The sequence below is a fragment of the Rhinolophus hipposideros genome, assembly GCF_964194185.1.
Source record: "Rhinolophus hipposideros genome assembly, chromosome: 8".
Lineage (NCBI taxonomy): Eukaryota > Metazoa > Chordata > Mammalia > Chiroptera > Rhinolophidae > Rhinolophus > Rhinolophus hipposideros.
Window position 1 is genome coordinate 85,052,492 of NC_138054.1, and position 16,193 is coordinate 85,068,684.

Sequence of the window (16,193 nt, forward strand, 5' to 3'; positions counted from 1 at the left end):
AGGAATAATGGGTTACGATTACAACTTCTTAACAAGGTCAAGTCACCGAATAGTTATTGAGTGCACCCAAGGTGCCCAACATAAAAGGATATGTGGAAACCATCTGATAGGGTCGTTGGCCTGAAAACCACTGTAATCTGCAGCTCTGCTTCCTGGTAGTGCTAGTTTGTTGAGTGCTTACCCTGTGCCAGGCACTGTACAGGCCCTCTGCTTACGTTACCCAGTTTAATCCTGGGACAGATGTGGGTCGTAGTCCCACCGGCCCCATTTTGCCTGAGGAGAAGCTTTGCTGGAGATCACCTGCTAGTATGGTAGGTGGCAGAACCTGAGCCGTGGAGGCAGCAGTGTGGAACTTGGCACCTAGAGAAGCCATGTTCTTAGTTTTCAGGTGACCAGGCTGTGCCATGCCTGACACTGCGTCGCTTGGCATGTTGAAGAGGCTCCGTAAATGCCATTTCATTGGTACTGGTTGGGATCTGGGATTTGGGTTTTGTTGAATTGAGCAGAGTGGATTTCATGACCCAAGGAGAACCCTCTCGTATGTCAGCAGTCTGTTTACCATGCTTTGGAGCTGAAGGACAAATGAGATGGCCAGTTCCTCTAGGCCCCACTCCTGTGAGCCTCTGTGGTTCTTGAGGCTCCACTGAAGCCTGAGACCCTGGCCTCACACAGCCCCGGCGAGGGCGGCTGGCAGCTCGGTTGGAAACGACCCGGTTTTTGCATCGATTGAGGATGGTATCTGTACCTCATTTTTTTCTTGTTAAACATTTAGTTAAATTTTGAGATATGTCCCCATACAAAAGTATATGAAATGTACACATTCAGTTTAAATAATAAATCTAAGTGTGTCCAAGTAAAGAACTAGAACCCTCCTGTATCCTGATTGCCCTTCCTCCCATCCAGGGAACCATCATCCTCAATTTTTTTGTTAATCATCTCCTTTTGAACTGATGTCAGCTGTATCAGTTGTCTCTTGCTGTAAACAAACCATCAGCAGTTTATTTCGCCCAATTTTGTGGGTGGACTGAGTAGGGTTTTTTGTTCCACGAGGTGTTGAGGTCATTCATGTGACAGCATTCGGCTGGTGGCTGGGCTGGAAGGTCCAAGAAAGTACCTGTCATACGGAGCCTTGTTGCTGTCAGCAGGGGTGTCTCGGTTCGTCATGTGGTCTCTGTACGTTGGTGTTTCTTCTGGGGACCCTCCACATGTCCTGTCTCTCCCACAAGAGAGCCTGGTCATTCTTAGAGTTGGGCAGCTGGATTGATTCCAAGAGAGCCAAGCAGAATCTTCTAGACCTCTTAAGGGCCAAGCCTGGAAATGTCACAGAGTCACTGCATCCTGTTGGTCAGAGTCGTCGCAGGGCCATCCAGATTCAGGTGGAAGCTCAGAGCAGGTGCAGTTGGCTCTGATGGGAATGGCAGGGATTGTTGGCGGGCGGCCAGCTTGGAGACTGGTACCCATGCCATCCATGTCCGGATGGCTTCGTTGGGCCTGTTTGGAATCACACTGCAGGGGGGCCCCAGGTCCCTCACTTTTTCATTCCCAAATGAATTTCTTGTGAGGCAGGCCCGGGCTGTGTGTGCAGCCAGTCTGTTGGTCATCAGGAGAGTGTCCCAGCTCTGACCCTGAGGTCTGCCCCTTTAATGAAGAACAACTGAGCAGCTGGTGCCCGAATGCAGTCAGCAGTCTGTGGGAGGGTCAGGCCCGTCTCTGAGTGGGCAAGTCGTCTGCCTGTTTGGGGCTTTCATTTTCTGCACCTACATGAGGACTTTGGGTTCATTGGGCTGTGTGGTCTTGTTCTGTTTGTGTTTTCTGTAGTTCTGAGTTTTTAGGGTCTTTCTTAGAAGTAGCTTTAATTAAGGCCAACATTTATCGTCCTTCCAGCAAGATGAAATAAGGAGGGCGGGATCCCACACTTGTGCTTGAGTGAAGGGTGCTACATACCAAGGGTAGAGCTGGTGGGAAAGGCACTTTATCACGCAGTGGTCATGAGAAGCAGACTGGCTGGTGATCTTACTGTGTTTAAAGTCTCCTCAGACAGGGACCCCTCATCGCGTGCACTCAGAACGGCCAGCTCCCACCTCCCTGCCCGTGGTACCCAATCGTCCCCATGTGGCCCAGGCAGGTGCGTCATTTTCCTGGATCCCTCTAAGCTTGGCCAGATCCTGGTGGGTGCCTGTCACTGCAGAGTATACAAGAGGACACAGGAGGCAGTGGGAGGATGGCCATGATCATTCTAGAGCATTTCACATAGATTTAGATGTGGGGCTCTAATTCTAACCAGCCCCGCGGAGGGAAGGACCAAGTCAGCGGGCCCCTCACCTGGTTTGCGCCATCACCCTGGGAAGAGAAGGGGCTGTTCTGAGCCTTTTTGCAGGCAGCCAGCTGGTGGTGAGAGCTGGAAGACAGCCTGGGGCATCTGAGCCCCACATGCCCCAGGGGTGGGCACGTGCCCACGATTCTAAAATCCCCAATGCTGAGGCAGACCATTTCTGTGGATGACACCATTTAGAGCTTGGCAAAGCCCCCCCACACACACTCCCTGGGGGCTGATCACAGGACTGGGCTCCTGAGCATATGTGTAAGTGCTGCTTATCTATTTATGGAAACGGCCTTCTTTTCCTTTCCTTCCTTTTAGTCCCTCTCCTTCCCCTTTTGCTTCTTCCTCTATCTCTTTATCCTCTCCCCTTTTCTTCTGTCTTCTTTTTCTTTCTTTGATTTTGTCAGAACAGATGCTCTTTTAGGAGAATTTCTCTGTTGGAGTGGCTTCGCAGGCTGCCTCAGAGGAATTCGGGGGGCCTCTGGGTTTTTCCTCCGACACCCACATTTGGGGAGGAGCCACTTCTGGGCGGGCATCTCCTATCTGAAGAGTGCGGTTAGCATTGGGTGGAAAACATTACTCATGGCACACAGCTGCTCTCCTCTGTGTGGGGGCGGATGGGGGACTTGGAGGTGCTGGGCCACCATCCACCTTCTCCCGGGGACCTTTACCAGCCTTCCCCCAAGGCCTCTGAAAATGAGAGCACCCCCAGGAGAGCTGGGCTTTGCTGCCCTTCCCTGGAAGCTCTGGGGTGTGTGGCAGCCTTGGGTCCCTGCAGTGCTGACGGATCACCTGACCTTTGGCTGGTGGCCCCTGCACCCTGTTGGCCAGGAGTCTTTTCTCACGTTTATCATCCCTGCAAGTCAGATCGGTTTCTGGCTGGAGGGTTCTGCTTTCAGCAGGCTCCAGCTAAGGGGGGCTGGGAAGAACTCGTTACCTCCAGGGGTTCTGCTGATGCTCCCCGGTTGTTTCTGAGCCTGGGAGACACTTCCTCCCAGCTCAGTTTTTGGGTTGGCTCCTGGTGAAGGTGACGGAGCCAGGCCCACTGCCAAGATGGAAGGGCTTGGACCTGACTTGAAAGGGCTCATTCTGAAGCTGATTGAAGATGTGGCGCTTGTGGGCCTGGTGGTCCCTCCCTACCTCCCTTTCTGCACTTGGGAGGTATTTCACCTGGGGCTCCTGGAGGGTGACTGGTGACGGTTCAGAGGCTGCTCACGCACATGTGCACACACCTGTCTGCTCACGTGGCTTTTTCCACAGCAGAGAGAAGACGGCTCTGGGAATGATTTGGCCCAGTCCTCTCCTTGCCACCTGCCTTTGTTTCTGTTTGCACCGTGCCTGCTGTGTACTCCCTTCAGGTCTCAGGCCTTCCTGGGTGTTTAACTCACGGACTGGACATCGGTTCTTTTCCATGTTCTCCAGAAACCTGTGTTTTAGCTTTTACTTGCTCGGGAACAGAGCAGCCACAATTCCCCCTTGCATTCCGGTCACACATGGGAACTAGCGTTTTCCAGGGATTGAAGATCTAGGGAAGGAGGCCTTTCTGGTGTCCTATGCAGCAGGCCTTTGCTCTGCGGGCACCGTGCTGCTGCTGCTGCTGCTCTCGCTTGGGAGCTGGTTGTCCAGCAGCTACAGAGCGCCCAAGCTGCTCGTACCTTAACCTCTTGACTCTGGGGCTGACCCTGGCCCTTCTGCTTACCCGTAAGAGCCCTACACGTGTAAGGCCCTTACGCTGTTACTGAGAATATTACTGAGGGGTCCAAGAAGCCGTGCCTCTGTCTGGGAGCTTGTAAGTGGGGGCTGGGACCAAAGGGCAGTCCTGGGGATGTTGCAGGGAGGGAAAGGGTATTTCTGGGTCCCCAGCAGCAGCAACTCTGAATCACAACTCAGAGGCTGGCACCCTGTGCCACGCACCCTGTGGCCACTGCCACACACCCCCTTACTTGGTGGAGTACTGCTCACCTACCATGTGACTTCCCCCAGCTAAGCAAATACATAGCCTCAGACTGAAAAGTTCCCCGACGCCACGGGTGGGTGGGCTGGCTTTGTGTCCTTCAGAGCTGATCTGTGCTGCGTAAGCCACGCGTGTGCGAGGGGTGGGGGTGAAGGGTGGCTTTCAAGGTGGCTCATCACAGCCAGACAACCGTACATGGTCACTGCAGCTCCAGGGCTGCAGCGTGGTGACTCACCTGAAACCTGGGGGGCTGGGAGCCTCAAAGTGTCCTTGTCAGCCCACAAACAGCCTGGGGCAGCTCTGAGCAGCCTGGCCTCAGAGAAGAGATTCTGGAAGAGCTGGAGAAGCTACTGCCACTTACCAGATTCTGGGCCAGGGTGGGACAGCCTGGCATTGTTGGGTCTCTGTCATGTGGTCCCAGGGCATGGACTTTTATTTTGAAATTGGCTCTTTCTCAAAAGGACTTGCTTATTTTCCCTAGAAAATGCTGTCTTGAGACTGACTGGTGTGGTGCTGAGGGGGAGGGGAGACCTATTTTAGATACTTATTTAGTCATGGCTTGTGCAGTTCGTGACCACTAGGCACCGGGCCATGGAATTTTTCTGAGCACTTTTACTTGAGACAGTTGTGGGATTTCCAGGCATTAAGTGGGGCCTTTGACAGAGAAACTGCAGCCAGGCCAGCAGCTCTTGGGGTCAGGATCAGGGTTCATTCTTTCTCCAGGGACAGCCTGGAGGTTCCTGGAGGCAGAGGACTCCCCAGCTTTATGTGGTTCCCTGAGCCTGTGAATCAGAGCTCCCCCCCCCACCCCACCCCCGGGGAACTTGCACAGAGCCCGCTGAGTAGGACACATCTGCCTTCCCATCATACATTTCACCTGTGCGTGACAGAATTAGAAAAATAAGAACAAAATAGAAAGGTTTTCCTAAAGCCAAGTGTATCCAATGGAAAGATCTGTCCTTTATTCTAAGATTACGTCATATATTCTTTTTGTAAGAAATGTTAAACTGACAATGTTTTTTAAAAGCGCTGACAGTAATCAGTGCTTGTTTTTTGACTTTTTAATGTCGTTAACTGGCAAGATACAAGAGTGGCTGTTTCGTGTTGGTCCCTCGATGCTTCTTGGTTTGGGGAACTTTCCTGGCCAGTGAACCCAGGTGTCTGGGAGCCACTGGTCAGCCTTGGCTTGCGGACCCTGTCTCCCTGCACTTGTCACCTGGCGTGCTGGGGCTGTGTTCAGGCGGGTAGGCGTCCTTTCTGCGTGCTGACACGAAGGCCCTTTGGCTCTCCCCAGCCATGGATTTCCCCCAGCACAGCCAGCACGTCTTGGAGCAGCTGAACCAGCAGCGGCAGCTGGGGCTTCTGTGTGACTGCACTTTTGTGGTGGATGGTGTTGACTTTAAGGCCCACAAGGCAGTGCTGGCGGCCTGCAGCGAGTACTTCAAGATGCTCTTCGTGGACCAGAAGGACGTGGTGCACCTGGACATCAGTAACGCGGCAGGTACCCCGCTGGGGCCAGGGACGGAAATGGGGGCTGACCTTGTGCCATGCCAGGCCTTCCCACACAGGACCCACGAGTGTGTGGGTACCAGGTTCCTACCACATTGCGGGGGCCTGTTTTGACGAAGTGGGTGGTCAGGGGAGAACTGGCAGGAAGGGCCCATGATGAGCTCAGGAGTGAACACAGGACAAGCTCGTCAGGAGAGGGATAGCACAGGTGGGCTCTGAGCCCCTTTTCCATCGCTGAATCAGCCCGAACCCCCTATTCCAGCACTAACCGTGATGGGGGTGGCAAGGGTTGGGGCCGGGAGGCCTGTCAGGAAGGCCCTGGGATTGAGGAAGGAACGGGTGCTCATAGTTTTGGGCTCCTGACCCAGAATGGCATGACATGCCGTGAGAAGGTCGGGCAAGGTTATGTTCCCCCATTTTATAGGTGTGGAAACTGAGACCCAAAGAGGTCAGGTGACTGGTCTGGAGGTCAGAGGGAGAGTTTGTGGCAGAGCCCTGATGAAAGTCCGTGTGGACACACTGGTTGGAGTGTCCTCCGGTGGTGAAGTGGTTAGTGGCAGTGTAGAGAGAGTACAGCACGGGCATTTAAACCCTCTCCTCCAGGCAGGGAGGGCTTTCACACCCTCCTTTAATCCTCTGTCTTCTGTGTAGGGTGGGCGTTCACACCCTCTGTCTTCCATGCAGGGTGCACGTCACACCCTCTGTCCTCTGTGGGTGTATCTCTGTTCAGAAGTCGTTGTCTGGGCTGAGAATCCCCAGGTTACCCGCTTCTCTGCCAGCACAGGAGGTGGGGAGATGGTGGCCTGCCACGCCACTTTTCACAAATCCATGGAGCCTGCCGCCGAGTGGAGCGGCTGGGCAGGCTGCTGGTGCCAGGCCTTGAGGCGGGTCTGTGATGGCTGTCTGTGTCCTTGGCAGGCCTGGGGCAGGTGCTGGAGTTTATGTACACGGCCAAGCTGAGCCTGAACTCTGAGAACGTGGACGATGTGCTGGCTGTGGCCAGCTTCCTGCAGATGCAGGACATCATCACGGCCTGCCACGCCCTAAAGTCACTCGCTGAGCCGGCCACCAGCCCCGGGGACAGTACGGAGGCCTTGGCCATGGAAGGTAAGATTATTGGCAGGCTTTCCTGAGCAGGTGGCTTTTGATGGGGTCTCCGCCTCTGACCCTCCCTCCGTGTCACCTCTCTGGGTCTCAGTTTCCTCTTCTGGCCTTGCCTGCGTTGTGGAGCGCTGGTGAGGGTTAGCAGCAGTAAAGTCTGAGAAAGGCTCTGGGAGGGGCCCTTTGCACCCTGCCCCCCGCCCCGCCTTTCACCAGCTTCTCTCAGAGGTGGGCACTTGATGGGAAATGGCAGGTCTGTCCTATTCCACGTCTAGGAGGGGACAGGAGAGCCAAAGAGGAGAAGGCTGCTGCCACTGCACTGAGCGGAGGCAGTCCGCCCACGGGCCCGGGCAGAGAGCCCAAAGAGGAGCGAGGCGGCCAGGCCGAGAGTGCGGCCAGCGGTGAGTTGTGATGCTGGGGACCAGCCCGCTGTCCCATCACCTGCCAGCAGCCTGGGCCCCAGTGCAGTGAGGGGCTTCCTTGGGTAGGGTGGCATAGGCAGCTACACCCCTTGAGCTCAGGTTACCCAGAAGGACCCACTGTTTGTTTTGGGGTGTGTTCCAGCCAGAGCAGAGGCACAAGCAGCCTGAGCTTAGATGTGCTGGCCCCAACCCCAGCCTCTGAGCCAGAGCCACTACCAGGGGCCTAGTCCAGGAGAGCCATCTGGTCCCTAGAGAGAGTCTCAATCCAGCCTCCGATGTCCCCATCCCCACCCCAGGTGCAGAGGAGACAGAGAAGGCTGACGCCCCCCGGGAGCCACTGCCAGTAGAGCCCAAGCCTGACCCCACGAGTGGCATGGCTGCTGCTGAGGCCGAGGCCGCCTTGTCGGAGAGCTCGGAGCAAGGTACCTCCACCCAGCCCTGGCCAACCCCCACCATGCGTCCCCCCAGGTCCCTCTCCTCCTCCCTCCAACTGACTCCACTCTAAGCCACCCTTTCACTTCAGCTTTTGGGCTGACATCTTTTCTCATTCTCGAATTTGGACATCAGTTTCTTGGTTGTGCACCCTGGCTGCGCTTCCCATTAGCACAGAAGCATTGCTGACCCAGGGCTGGCACTTCTGTCCAGGTGCAGAGCGCCGTAAGGGAGCCTTGCAGCCCGCCGCACCCCTCTCCCTCCCCCAGCCCGTACTTGTTGGCTGACAGCGCCCTTCCTGCTGTGCAGCCCGCTGGGGACCCCTGTGGCCTGCCTGCATCCTCCCAGCAGCAGGTGTCCTGGTCAGCAGTCTTCCCTGGTGCTGCCCTGACCAGTGCTGGCACCATTTATCAGTGGCGCCCAGACATTGCCAGGCCCCTGCTAGGTGACGTGGCCAGGTTCCAGGTCGGCCTCCTGGCGTTTGCCTGACTCTGAGGTCACATCCTTTGGAGGCCCCCTCTGCCGTCCCAGGCATCTCAGTTCCTGCCCTTCTCCTGGCAGAAATGGAGGTGGAGCCAGCCAGGAAAGGAGAAGAGCCAGAAGAGGAGGACACCGTGCCTACTATGGTCAAGGAAGAGGGGCCGCAGCTGGAGAAAGGAGAGGCCCCCGAGGAGAGCGAGGAGTCGGCCAGCACAGACTCAGGCCAGGAGCTGGGCGCAGAGGCCCGGGGCCTGCGCGCGGGTACCTACGGTGACCGCACGGAGTCCAAGGCCTATGGCTCCGTCATCCACAAGTGCGAGGTGCGGCCACAGGAGGCCGCCCGCCCCGCCTCCTCGCCCTCGCCCCGCCCCGCCCCTCCTCCAGCCCTTGCCCCGCCCCTCGCTTGCCCCGCCCCCTGCCCTCACCCCGCCCCCTCATGCCGCTCTCCCGCGCCCCGCAGGACTGCGGGAAGGAGTTCACGCACACTGGGAACTTCAAGCGGCACATCCGCATCCACACAGGCGAGAAGCCCTTCTCGTGCAGCGAGTGCAGCAAGGCCTTCTCCGACCCAGCCGCCTGCAAGGCCCACGAGAAGACGCACAGGTACGGCGCGCGGCCCGGCTGCTCGTCCCGCGGGCCTCGGAGCCCAGCGGCCGAGCCCTCCTCTCCTTTCCGACCTGCAGCCCGCTGAAGCCGTACGGCTGCGAGGAGTGTGGCAAGAGCTACCGGCTCATCAGCCTGCTGAACCTGCACAAGAAGCGGCACTCGGGCGAGGCGCGGTACCGCTGCGAGGACTGCGGCAAGCTCTTCACCACGTCGGGCAACCTGAAGCGGCACCAGCTGGTGCACAGCGGCGAGAAGCCCTACCAGTGCGACTACTGCGGCCGCTCCTTCTCCGATCCCACCTCCAAGATGCGCCACCTGGAGACGCACGACACTGACAAGGAGCACAAGTGCCCTCACTGCGACAAGAAGTTCAACCAGGTGTGTGGGGCCACCCCTGCGGGCCCGGGACCGCGGGAGCGCCCGCCTCGGGCCGGCCCTCGAGGACGCAGGCGTAGTGGGACAAGTGGGTGGCTGAGCAGAAAACGACCCTCCCCCGGGATGGCGCTCTTGACTGCTCTGCCGAGGAAAGTGGGGAGGCAGGTGAAGTCGGTGGGGTTTGGACCAGAAAGAAGTGGGGTGGCGGTGGCTTCCCTGCCGCTGCTGGGCCTGGAACGCTCCTTCGGCCTCGCGGAAGGATGCCCGGGCCCCGGAGGACCAGGACTCAGTAGTTCCCTGCTGGGAAGGCGCTGTGTTCTGTTGGGTGGCCCTCTGACCCGCTGCCTGGCACAGGTGGGGAACCTGAAGGCCCACCTGAAGATCCACATCGCGGACGGGCCCCTCAAGTGCCGGGAGTGTGGGAAGCAGTTCACCACCTCAGGTAGGGCCGGGCCTGCCTGGCTGCCCCACGCCCCTCCGCCCGCAGCCACGCAGTGGCGCCCCACGCCAGGCCCCCCTCGGTCTCCCCAGGGAACCTGAAGCGGCACCTTCGGATCCACAGCGGGGAGAAGCCGTACGTGTGCATGCACTGCCAGAGGCAGTTTGCTGACCCCGGCGCCCTGCAGCGGCACGTCCGCATCCACACGGGTGGGTGAGCAAGCCCGGCGGGGCCGGGGCTGGGGCTGGCGAGGGCACACGGGGATGCGTGGGCACCAACCCCTTCTCCCGCCCCCGCCCGCAGGCGAGAAGCCCTGCCAGTGCGTGATGTGCGGCAAGGCCTTCACGCAGGCCAGCTCCCTCATCGCGCACGTGCGCCAGCACACCGGGGAGAAACCCTACGTCTGCGAGCGCTGCGGCAAGAGGTCCTGCCCCGTTGTCCTGCCCGCCCAGGGCGCTGTGCGGGCCCTGCACTCTGCCCGGTGACGGGGGTCAGAACAGACTAGGGCTCGGTGGGGAACTGGGCCGACTGCTGCCCAAGCCCAGGCCTAGGTCCAGGGGTCCCCTTCAGTCTATAGAGATGAGGCAGGAGGCCCAGCCCCGCACCCCCCCCCCCCCAAGGCGTGGGCAGTTCAGTGCGAGCCCCTCCCCCTGCGGCCCTGCAGATTCGTCCAGTCCAGCCAGTTGGCCAATCACATTCGCCACCATGACAATATCCGCCCCCACAAGTGCAGCGTGTGCAGCAAGGCCTTCGTGAACGTGGGGGACCTGTCCAAGCACATCATCATTCACACTGGTGAGCGTGTACCTGCCTGCCCATCTGCCCCGTCCCAAGCCCTGCTCTTGGAGGTGGTGGGGAGGTACCCCCAGATTCCAGCCTTGGGTGCTTACTTGCCATAAGTGGTTTTGAAGGCAGTTCAGTTCAAATGAGGACCCCACTTTTTTAGAGCTTCCAGAAGGTGCAGGGGCCACTGGAAGCTTCTGTGCAGCTCTGGGGGCTGCCCCAGAACACTTCCTATTGGAAAAGACAGGGCTGCTTGGGAAGCTGGAGGCCACTGAGGTCCTCCCCCCTCCCCCAATGGCAGGAGAGAACCTTGCCTCCCCCCCCAGGAGAGAAGCCTTATCTGTGTGACAAGTGCGGTCGCGGCTTCAACCGGGTGGACAACCTGCGTTCCCATGTGAAGACTGTGCACCAGGGCAAGGCAGGCATCAAAATCCTGGAGCCAGAAGAGGGCGGTGAGGTCAGCGTGGTCACTGTTGATGACATGGTTACGCTGGCCACCGAGGCACTGGCAGCAACAGCCGTCACTCAGCTCACAGGTGCGGGCTATGGGTAGCAGAGTGGTCACGGGCACCTTGCCTCTGGGTTGGCAATGAAGGGGCAGGTGCCTCTAGCCTTAGGCTCTGCTGATTCTGTCCACAGTGGTACCAGTGGGGGCTGCTGTGACCGCCGACGAGACAGAAGTCCTTAAAGCCGAGATCAGCAAAGCTGTGAAGCAAGTGCAGGAAGAAGGTGAGAAGGGCTGGCCAGGGTGTGCAAGCCTGTGGACCGCAAGGGTCCTTCCCATCCTGACTGGCCCCCACCTCCCACAGACCCCAACACCCACATCCTGTATGCCTGTGACTCCTGTGGGGACAAGTTCCTGGATGCCAACAGCCTGGCCCAGCACGTGCGGATCCACACAGCGCAAGCACTGGTCATGTTCCAGACGGACGCGGACTTCTACCAGCAGTACGGGCCAGGCAGCACGTGGCCAGCCGGGCAGGTGCTGCAGGCTGGGGAACTGGTCTTCCGTCCTCGGGATGGGGCCGATGGCCAGCCCACTCTGGCAGAGACACCCCCCACCGCCCCAGAATGTCCACCGCCTGCTGAGTGAGCAGGCATCCTTCCTCCTGACTGTTTATTTAAGGATGGGTGGCCCCGTTCCCTAGAGAATAAATTTGATTATTTTCTAATGCTGCCTATAGCTCCCTGTGAGGGTGGGGTGGGGAGCTGGCAGCTGTGGCTGATGTCCCAGAAGGGCTGCTCCACTCAGAGACCAGCCAGCTGAGACCTGCTTCTTGGGGAATGCCAGGCTGTCCCTTCTGCAGAATGAGACTGGAGCCCTGGGACCTGTCTAGAAGCAAGCTGGTTGCTTTGCCCGAGTGCACGTGGCACACTCGGCCAGAGCGCATGGCTCCATGCCCCCCATGCCCTCATCCAGTCTCCTTTGGAGGCTTCTCACCTGTTCACCTGAGGACCCCACTTTCCCTATCTGTCCTGGAGCTCAGCTATAACCCTGCCCCCTCACCCCCCCCAGGGATGGGGACTGAGCCAGCAGGGGCTGGTCATGCTGCTTACCCGGATCCACAGCGGGGAGAAGCCGTACGTGTGCATGCACTGCCAGAGTCAGGCAACTCAGCGTCCAGCTCGGGCCCTTCAGCCAGAGCAAAATAGGCAGAGAGAACCAGGCCCGACAGGCCACAGGCCCGGTTCCATTGGGCTTAGAGAAGCAGGCAGGTTCTTGCACTCGCTTCACAGTAACCCTGGCCTGAGGATCAGGCCAAGCCAGTGCCATGTTTTGGGAACACGTACTTCCTGAATCAATGGAATCTTTCCCACCAGGCTGAGGGCCTGGAGGGAGAACAGAGAGCAGCCAGGAGCTCTGAGGGGGAGGTGGGGGCCACAGCACCGTACACAACTAGGAGCAGCAAGCAGGGGAACCTGAGATGCCGTCTCTGCCCGTTTTCCACAGTTCGCCCCCAGCAGCTGTAAGCCCTCACTAAGATGATGCCTTCTTGCACAAAAAGTGTAGGTCTGTCTGAAGGAGCCCCTTGGACATTGCAAGTGAGACCCCCCAACTCTATGGTCCTTGTTCCCGTCCCTGCTCAATCCCCCAGCTTGTAGTTCGTGCAGCTGCAGGGGGAGCCTGGCCCATCGCTCCATTCTGGCGGCAGCTACAGAATACTGTCAGGCCAGGCTGTGCCACTGCTGCCACAGGGCCAGCCAGCACCACCACTGGCAGAGGAAGGGGCAAGAGCTTACCCCTTTGTCTTCACCAAAGCTTGCTCAAGATGTTTGTGAGTTTGCGTGAGGGGGTATTTTTACCCGTATCCAAATTTGAAGTGCCTTCCACATTATCCAGGAATCAGTAAGGACCTTGAAGTGTCAGATATTTACAACACAGCAGTACTGGAAAATGGTTCTATTCAGTCTGTAACGAGAATCTCTTGAACAAGATAAAATGATCTTTGGGGAGATTAAGTGGCAGAAAGGAAATAGGTCCCATATACAGACTCGAGGAGGGAGTTGAGGGGAAAAAGCAAAAGTGAGATAAGGACTAGCTATTCCTCATAAGCCAAGGACACTTGGTCCTGCCACCCAAGTGACAATCACATCCACACTTGACATGTTTTGTATTTTTTAATAAAGTTTGTAATCCAATGGACACACAAAACAAAACTGCGCTGAGAAAAACAGTTTCATAAATTAATAAGTGTTAGGAAGTTGGGGGGAGAGGTCAAGGTCACAGGAAGAGGGAAGCCAGTCTTTTTTGTACAGTGTGTGTGTGTGTGTCTGTGTGTGTGTGAGACACTCCCAGGTCATGGGGACAGGGCCCGTGCTGTACCGAAGCGCACTTATACAAATGAGTGACAATACAAAGTCTGAGTATGAAAATAAGATTTTCTCTGAAAACACATTTTTGGCACAGATTAAAAAAAATGTATGTCAGGGGAATTTGATTTTTTAAGTCAGTATTATATATATTTATATATATTATATATTTATATATACACACATCCCAAGTTCTGCATATCCCACCAACAAAGAAAATCCTTCTGTTGCTCTCTTCCAATTGTAAACTGTACATCCTGGGTGAATCAAAGATGTGGCGGAAGGAGAATTAAGAAAGGTGACATCCAAATGAGCAAGGGGAAGGTAAGGGGTGGGGACAAAACAACCCAATGAAATGTTCCTTGACCCCAAGGTTTCAGCAGAAGTTGAAGTCCTGCATTCGAGTCCGCGATGTGTGTTCACGTACACCAAGATATCCAGAGTGTCACAGCCTATCTTCACTGTGCAAAAGTCCAAGTCACTAATTTAGTGCAAAGGCAGTTCTGTTTTCTTGTTTCTTAAAAACAAAAACAACAAAATAATTAATTCCACTGCCCTGTTCCTTTTCTCCAAAAAGAGGAGAGAGAAACCCAGCCCCAAGGTGTCTGCGAGTCCATTGGTGGTTGGTGGTCTGTCCTTGGGCTAAATGTCATGTAAACATACAAGTAGCAGCACCACTGCCCAGAGGGGTCTGTCCAACTGAGCTGGGCGGGCGGGCCGGAGGGTGAGGCTGGCCGTCTGGCAGTGGAGTCTCCCCTTCGGCAGCTTCTTGCTCCACTTGGCTGGGTTGTCCTGTGTGTGTTTTTTGCTGCAGAGCCTCGGGAAAATACACCAAGTGGTGACCTTTCAGTGGCTCACACAGAGGCAATGACAATCATGAGGTGGGGAGAAATGTTGGAGATGCTGGCGAGAAGGTCGGGGGCCAGACGGGACAGGTGGCTCTCGGAGAACTCGCAGGGTGGGAAGATTTGCAGCACATAGGCGGGCTGGAGAAGGGCATGAGAGAAAAGTGGAACCCCCTGTCTTCACATCACCCACCCCTGTACCATTCTTTAAACATTTCCAACTGGAGACCCCGAAGAGGCCCAATGCAGAGAATCAGGTTGGGTGTTTCCCAACCAGCTAACTTGTCCACCAGGAGAAAATTACGTGCCAGAAAACATGAACTCACTCCCTGGGAAGCTCTTCTATGTCTCAGCTAAAGAAAAACCTCTGCTGTCTCAGCTGTCCCTTGATTGTCTCCAGGATGGGCAATGGCGGCCACACCCATTACACTCTGCTTGTTCCCTGTCCAGAATGCTCTCTGCCTATCTCTTCTGGGAAACTTGCCTAGACTACCCTAGTTGGCACTGTAGCCCACGCCACCCCATCAGACCTCCTGACCAGCCCCACCTGTGCGCACACCAGGGAAGGACAGGGCACGGGGCTGACCTGATTGGAGCCGGGGTTGGGAACGTTGATGATCCCTGCCGCCTGTTTGGCCTGCAGATAGGTGATGAAGGCAGCCTTGAGGGACTCGGTCTGGCTCACGACGTCCTCTTGGTCACGGCCACAGGGCAGAGCCAGCAGCAGACAGTAATCTGTCTCCACCTGGGACGGAGGCAGCTGTCAGTGATCAGGGGCCTCCTCACAAAACGCAGAGGCCTGTCCAACCCAGGGGACTGGGTTCTGAAGGCCCCCAAAGCCCCCCTCCCCTTCTTGAAGTTCACCCGCACATTTGTTGAAGGCGTTTTACACCCCCAGGAGAGAGAACATGCCCTCGTCATCCAGTCCACAAGAAGCCAGGGAGACAGGCAGCTGGGAGCCACCCACACCTTACCCCCCCGGGGCCCCATCTCACCGTCATCCTTCGGGCAACCCCTTCCAGCTGTGAGACCTCCAGCCGCATCCTCTGTGCGATCCTCAGGGGGGGGCCTCCTTCAGACAGGGGCAGTGACCGATGCGCCAGCACGTTGTTGCCGGAGACAAAGTGGAGCTGCACAGCAGCTGTGTCATTCTTGAGGGCCAAGAGGCCCTGCCACACAATGGGGTACTTCTGCAGGGAGGAAACAAACAGGAAGTGAGCTCATGCTGGAGAGCAGAGCCATGCTGGACACGGCCCTAGGCAGCAGCTTGCTGGGCTAAGTGGGGTTCTTAGGACACTTTAACGTAGCACAAAGCTTGGAGGGTAGTGGGGGTAGGGGGATCCCTCCTAGGCTTACCTTCAGAAGCTGAACCATATCCACAGGCCTCTGGGAAGTCAAGTGTGGAGAAGAATCTTGTTTAGGAGAGGGCTGGGCTTCAGTGTGCAGCAAAGCCAGTCCTGGAGGGGTGCTGGGGCCTGAGGTTGTGGGGACAAATAATGGCTGCTTTGGGGCAGCCGGAGCAGGGAGAGGGCCCGGGAGGTCAGGCTTCATGGAGACAGACACCGGGGAGGGATAGGAAGTCTGGCTTGTTTCTGCCTGTGCCCTCTGAACCTGGGCATGTGGCTCAGCTGGCCTGTTTGCAGATATGGTGGGGAGGCGAGGCTGCTCTACTCCCGTCTGGGTCCCCTTCGCCTCCTGGGAGACCTGAGGCATCTTGCTGCTTGGTGGCTGGCCTGGCTGGCTGAGCTGGGAGGGCTGGGCAGGCTGTGTGGACTGCACGGGCTGGGTAGGCTGTGTAGACTGTGCAGGCTGAGTGGGCTGCAAGGGCTCACCTTCAGGAGGGGGGCCCTGGAGTTGGTTGGGAAGAGAAAGGGACAGTCAGAATCTGTAGGCACAATACCCTGCCCCCAACCAACAGGCCCCGGGCCCTGGGCAGGGTCAGCTGCCCACGGAAGGGGTGTGATCAATTGATGGTGCTCTGGGGCATTCAGCACTGAGGGTTCCAGTAAGAGGTCACCTGTCCCCTCGCTCCCCACCCCTGCAGGCACTCCACCAGTTCCCACAAAGAGCTCCTTCCGCGTCTCTGAGCTCTCTGTACTACAATCTGATCCCGTCA

General features: G+C 57.2%; 2 protein-coding genes across 4 annotated transcripts in view; one reads left to right on the plus strand and one right to left on the minus strand.

Moving 5' to 3' along the window:
* The window catches only part of ZBTB17 (zinc finger and BTB domain containing 17), a 30,528-nt gene extending 17,458 nt beyond the window's left edge, over positions 1–13,070 (plus strand). For both annotated transcript variants that reach the window (XM_081056150.1, XM_081056151.1), the window contains exons 2-15: positions 5,569–5,775; positions 6,702–6,890; positions 7,160–7,285; positions 7,603–7,728; positions 8,300–8,538; positions 8,679–8,821; positions 8,902–9,202; positions 9,554–9,641; positions 9,731–9,847; positions 9,942–10,062; positions 10,303–10,433; positions 10,748–10,957; positions 11,061–11,150; positions 11,231–13,070. In XM_081056150.1, coding sequence (XP_080912276.1) covers positions 5,569–5,775; positions 6,702–6,890; positions 7,160–7,285; positions 7,603–7,728; positions 8,300–8,538; positions 8,679–8,821; positions 8,902–9,202; positions 9,554–9,641; positions 9,731–9,847; positions 9,942–10,062; positions 10,303–10,433; positions 10,748–10,957; positions 11,061–11,150; positions 11,231–11,514 — 2,372 coding nt within the window. In that variant the 3' untranslated portion in view covers positions 11,515–13,070. The remainder of the gene's footprint in view (positions 1–5,568; positions 5,776–6,701; positions 6,891–7,159; positions 7,286–7,602; positions 7,729–8,299; positions 8,539–8,678; positions 8,822–8,901; positions 9,203–9,553; positions 9,642–9,730; positions 9,848–9,941; positions 10,063–10,302; positions 10,434–10,747; positions 10,958–11,060; positions 11,151–11,230) is intronic.
* An 877-nt stretch (positions 13,071–13,947) lies between these two features.
* Positions 13,948–16,193, minus strand: part of SPEN (spen family transcriptional repressor) — a 76,868-nt gene continuing 74,622 nt past the window's right edge. For both annotated transcript variants that reach the window (XM_081056148.1, XM_081056149.1), the window contains exons 12-15: positions 15,434–15,925; positions 15,073–15,267; positions 14,664–14,822; positions 13,948–14,218 (exon numbers count right to left, since the gene is read on the minus strand). In XM_081056148.1, the coding sequence (XP_080912274.1) occupies positions 14,087–14,218; positions 14,664–14,822; positions 15,073–15,267; positions 15,434–15,925 (978 nt within the window). In that variant the 3' untranslated portion in view covers positions 13,948–14,086. The remainder of the gene's footprint in view (positions 14,219–14,663; positions 14,823–15,072; positions 15,268–15,433; positions 15,926–16,193) is intronic.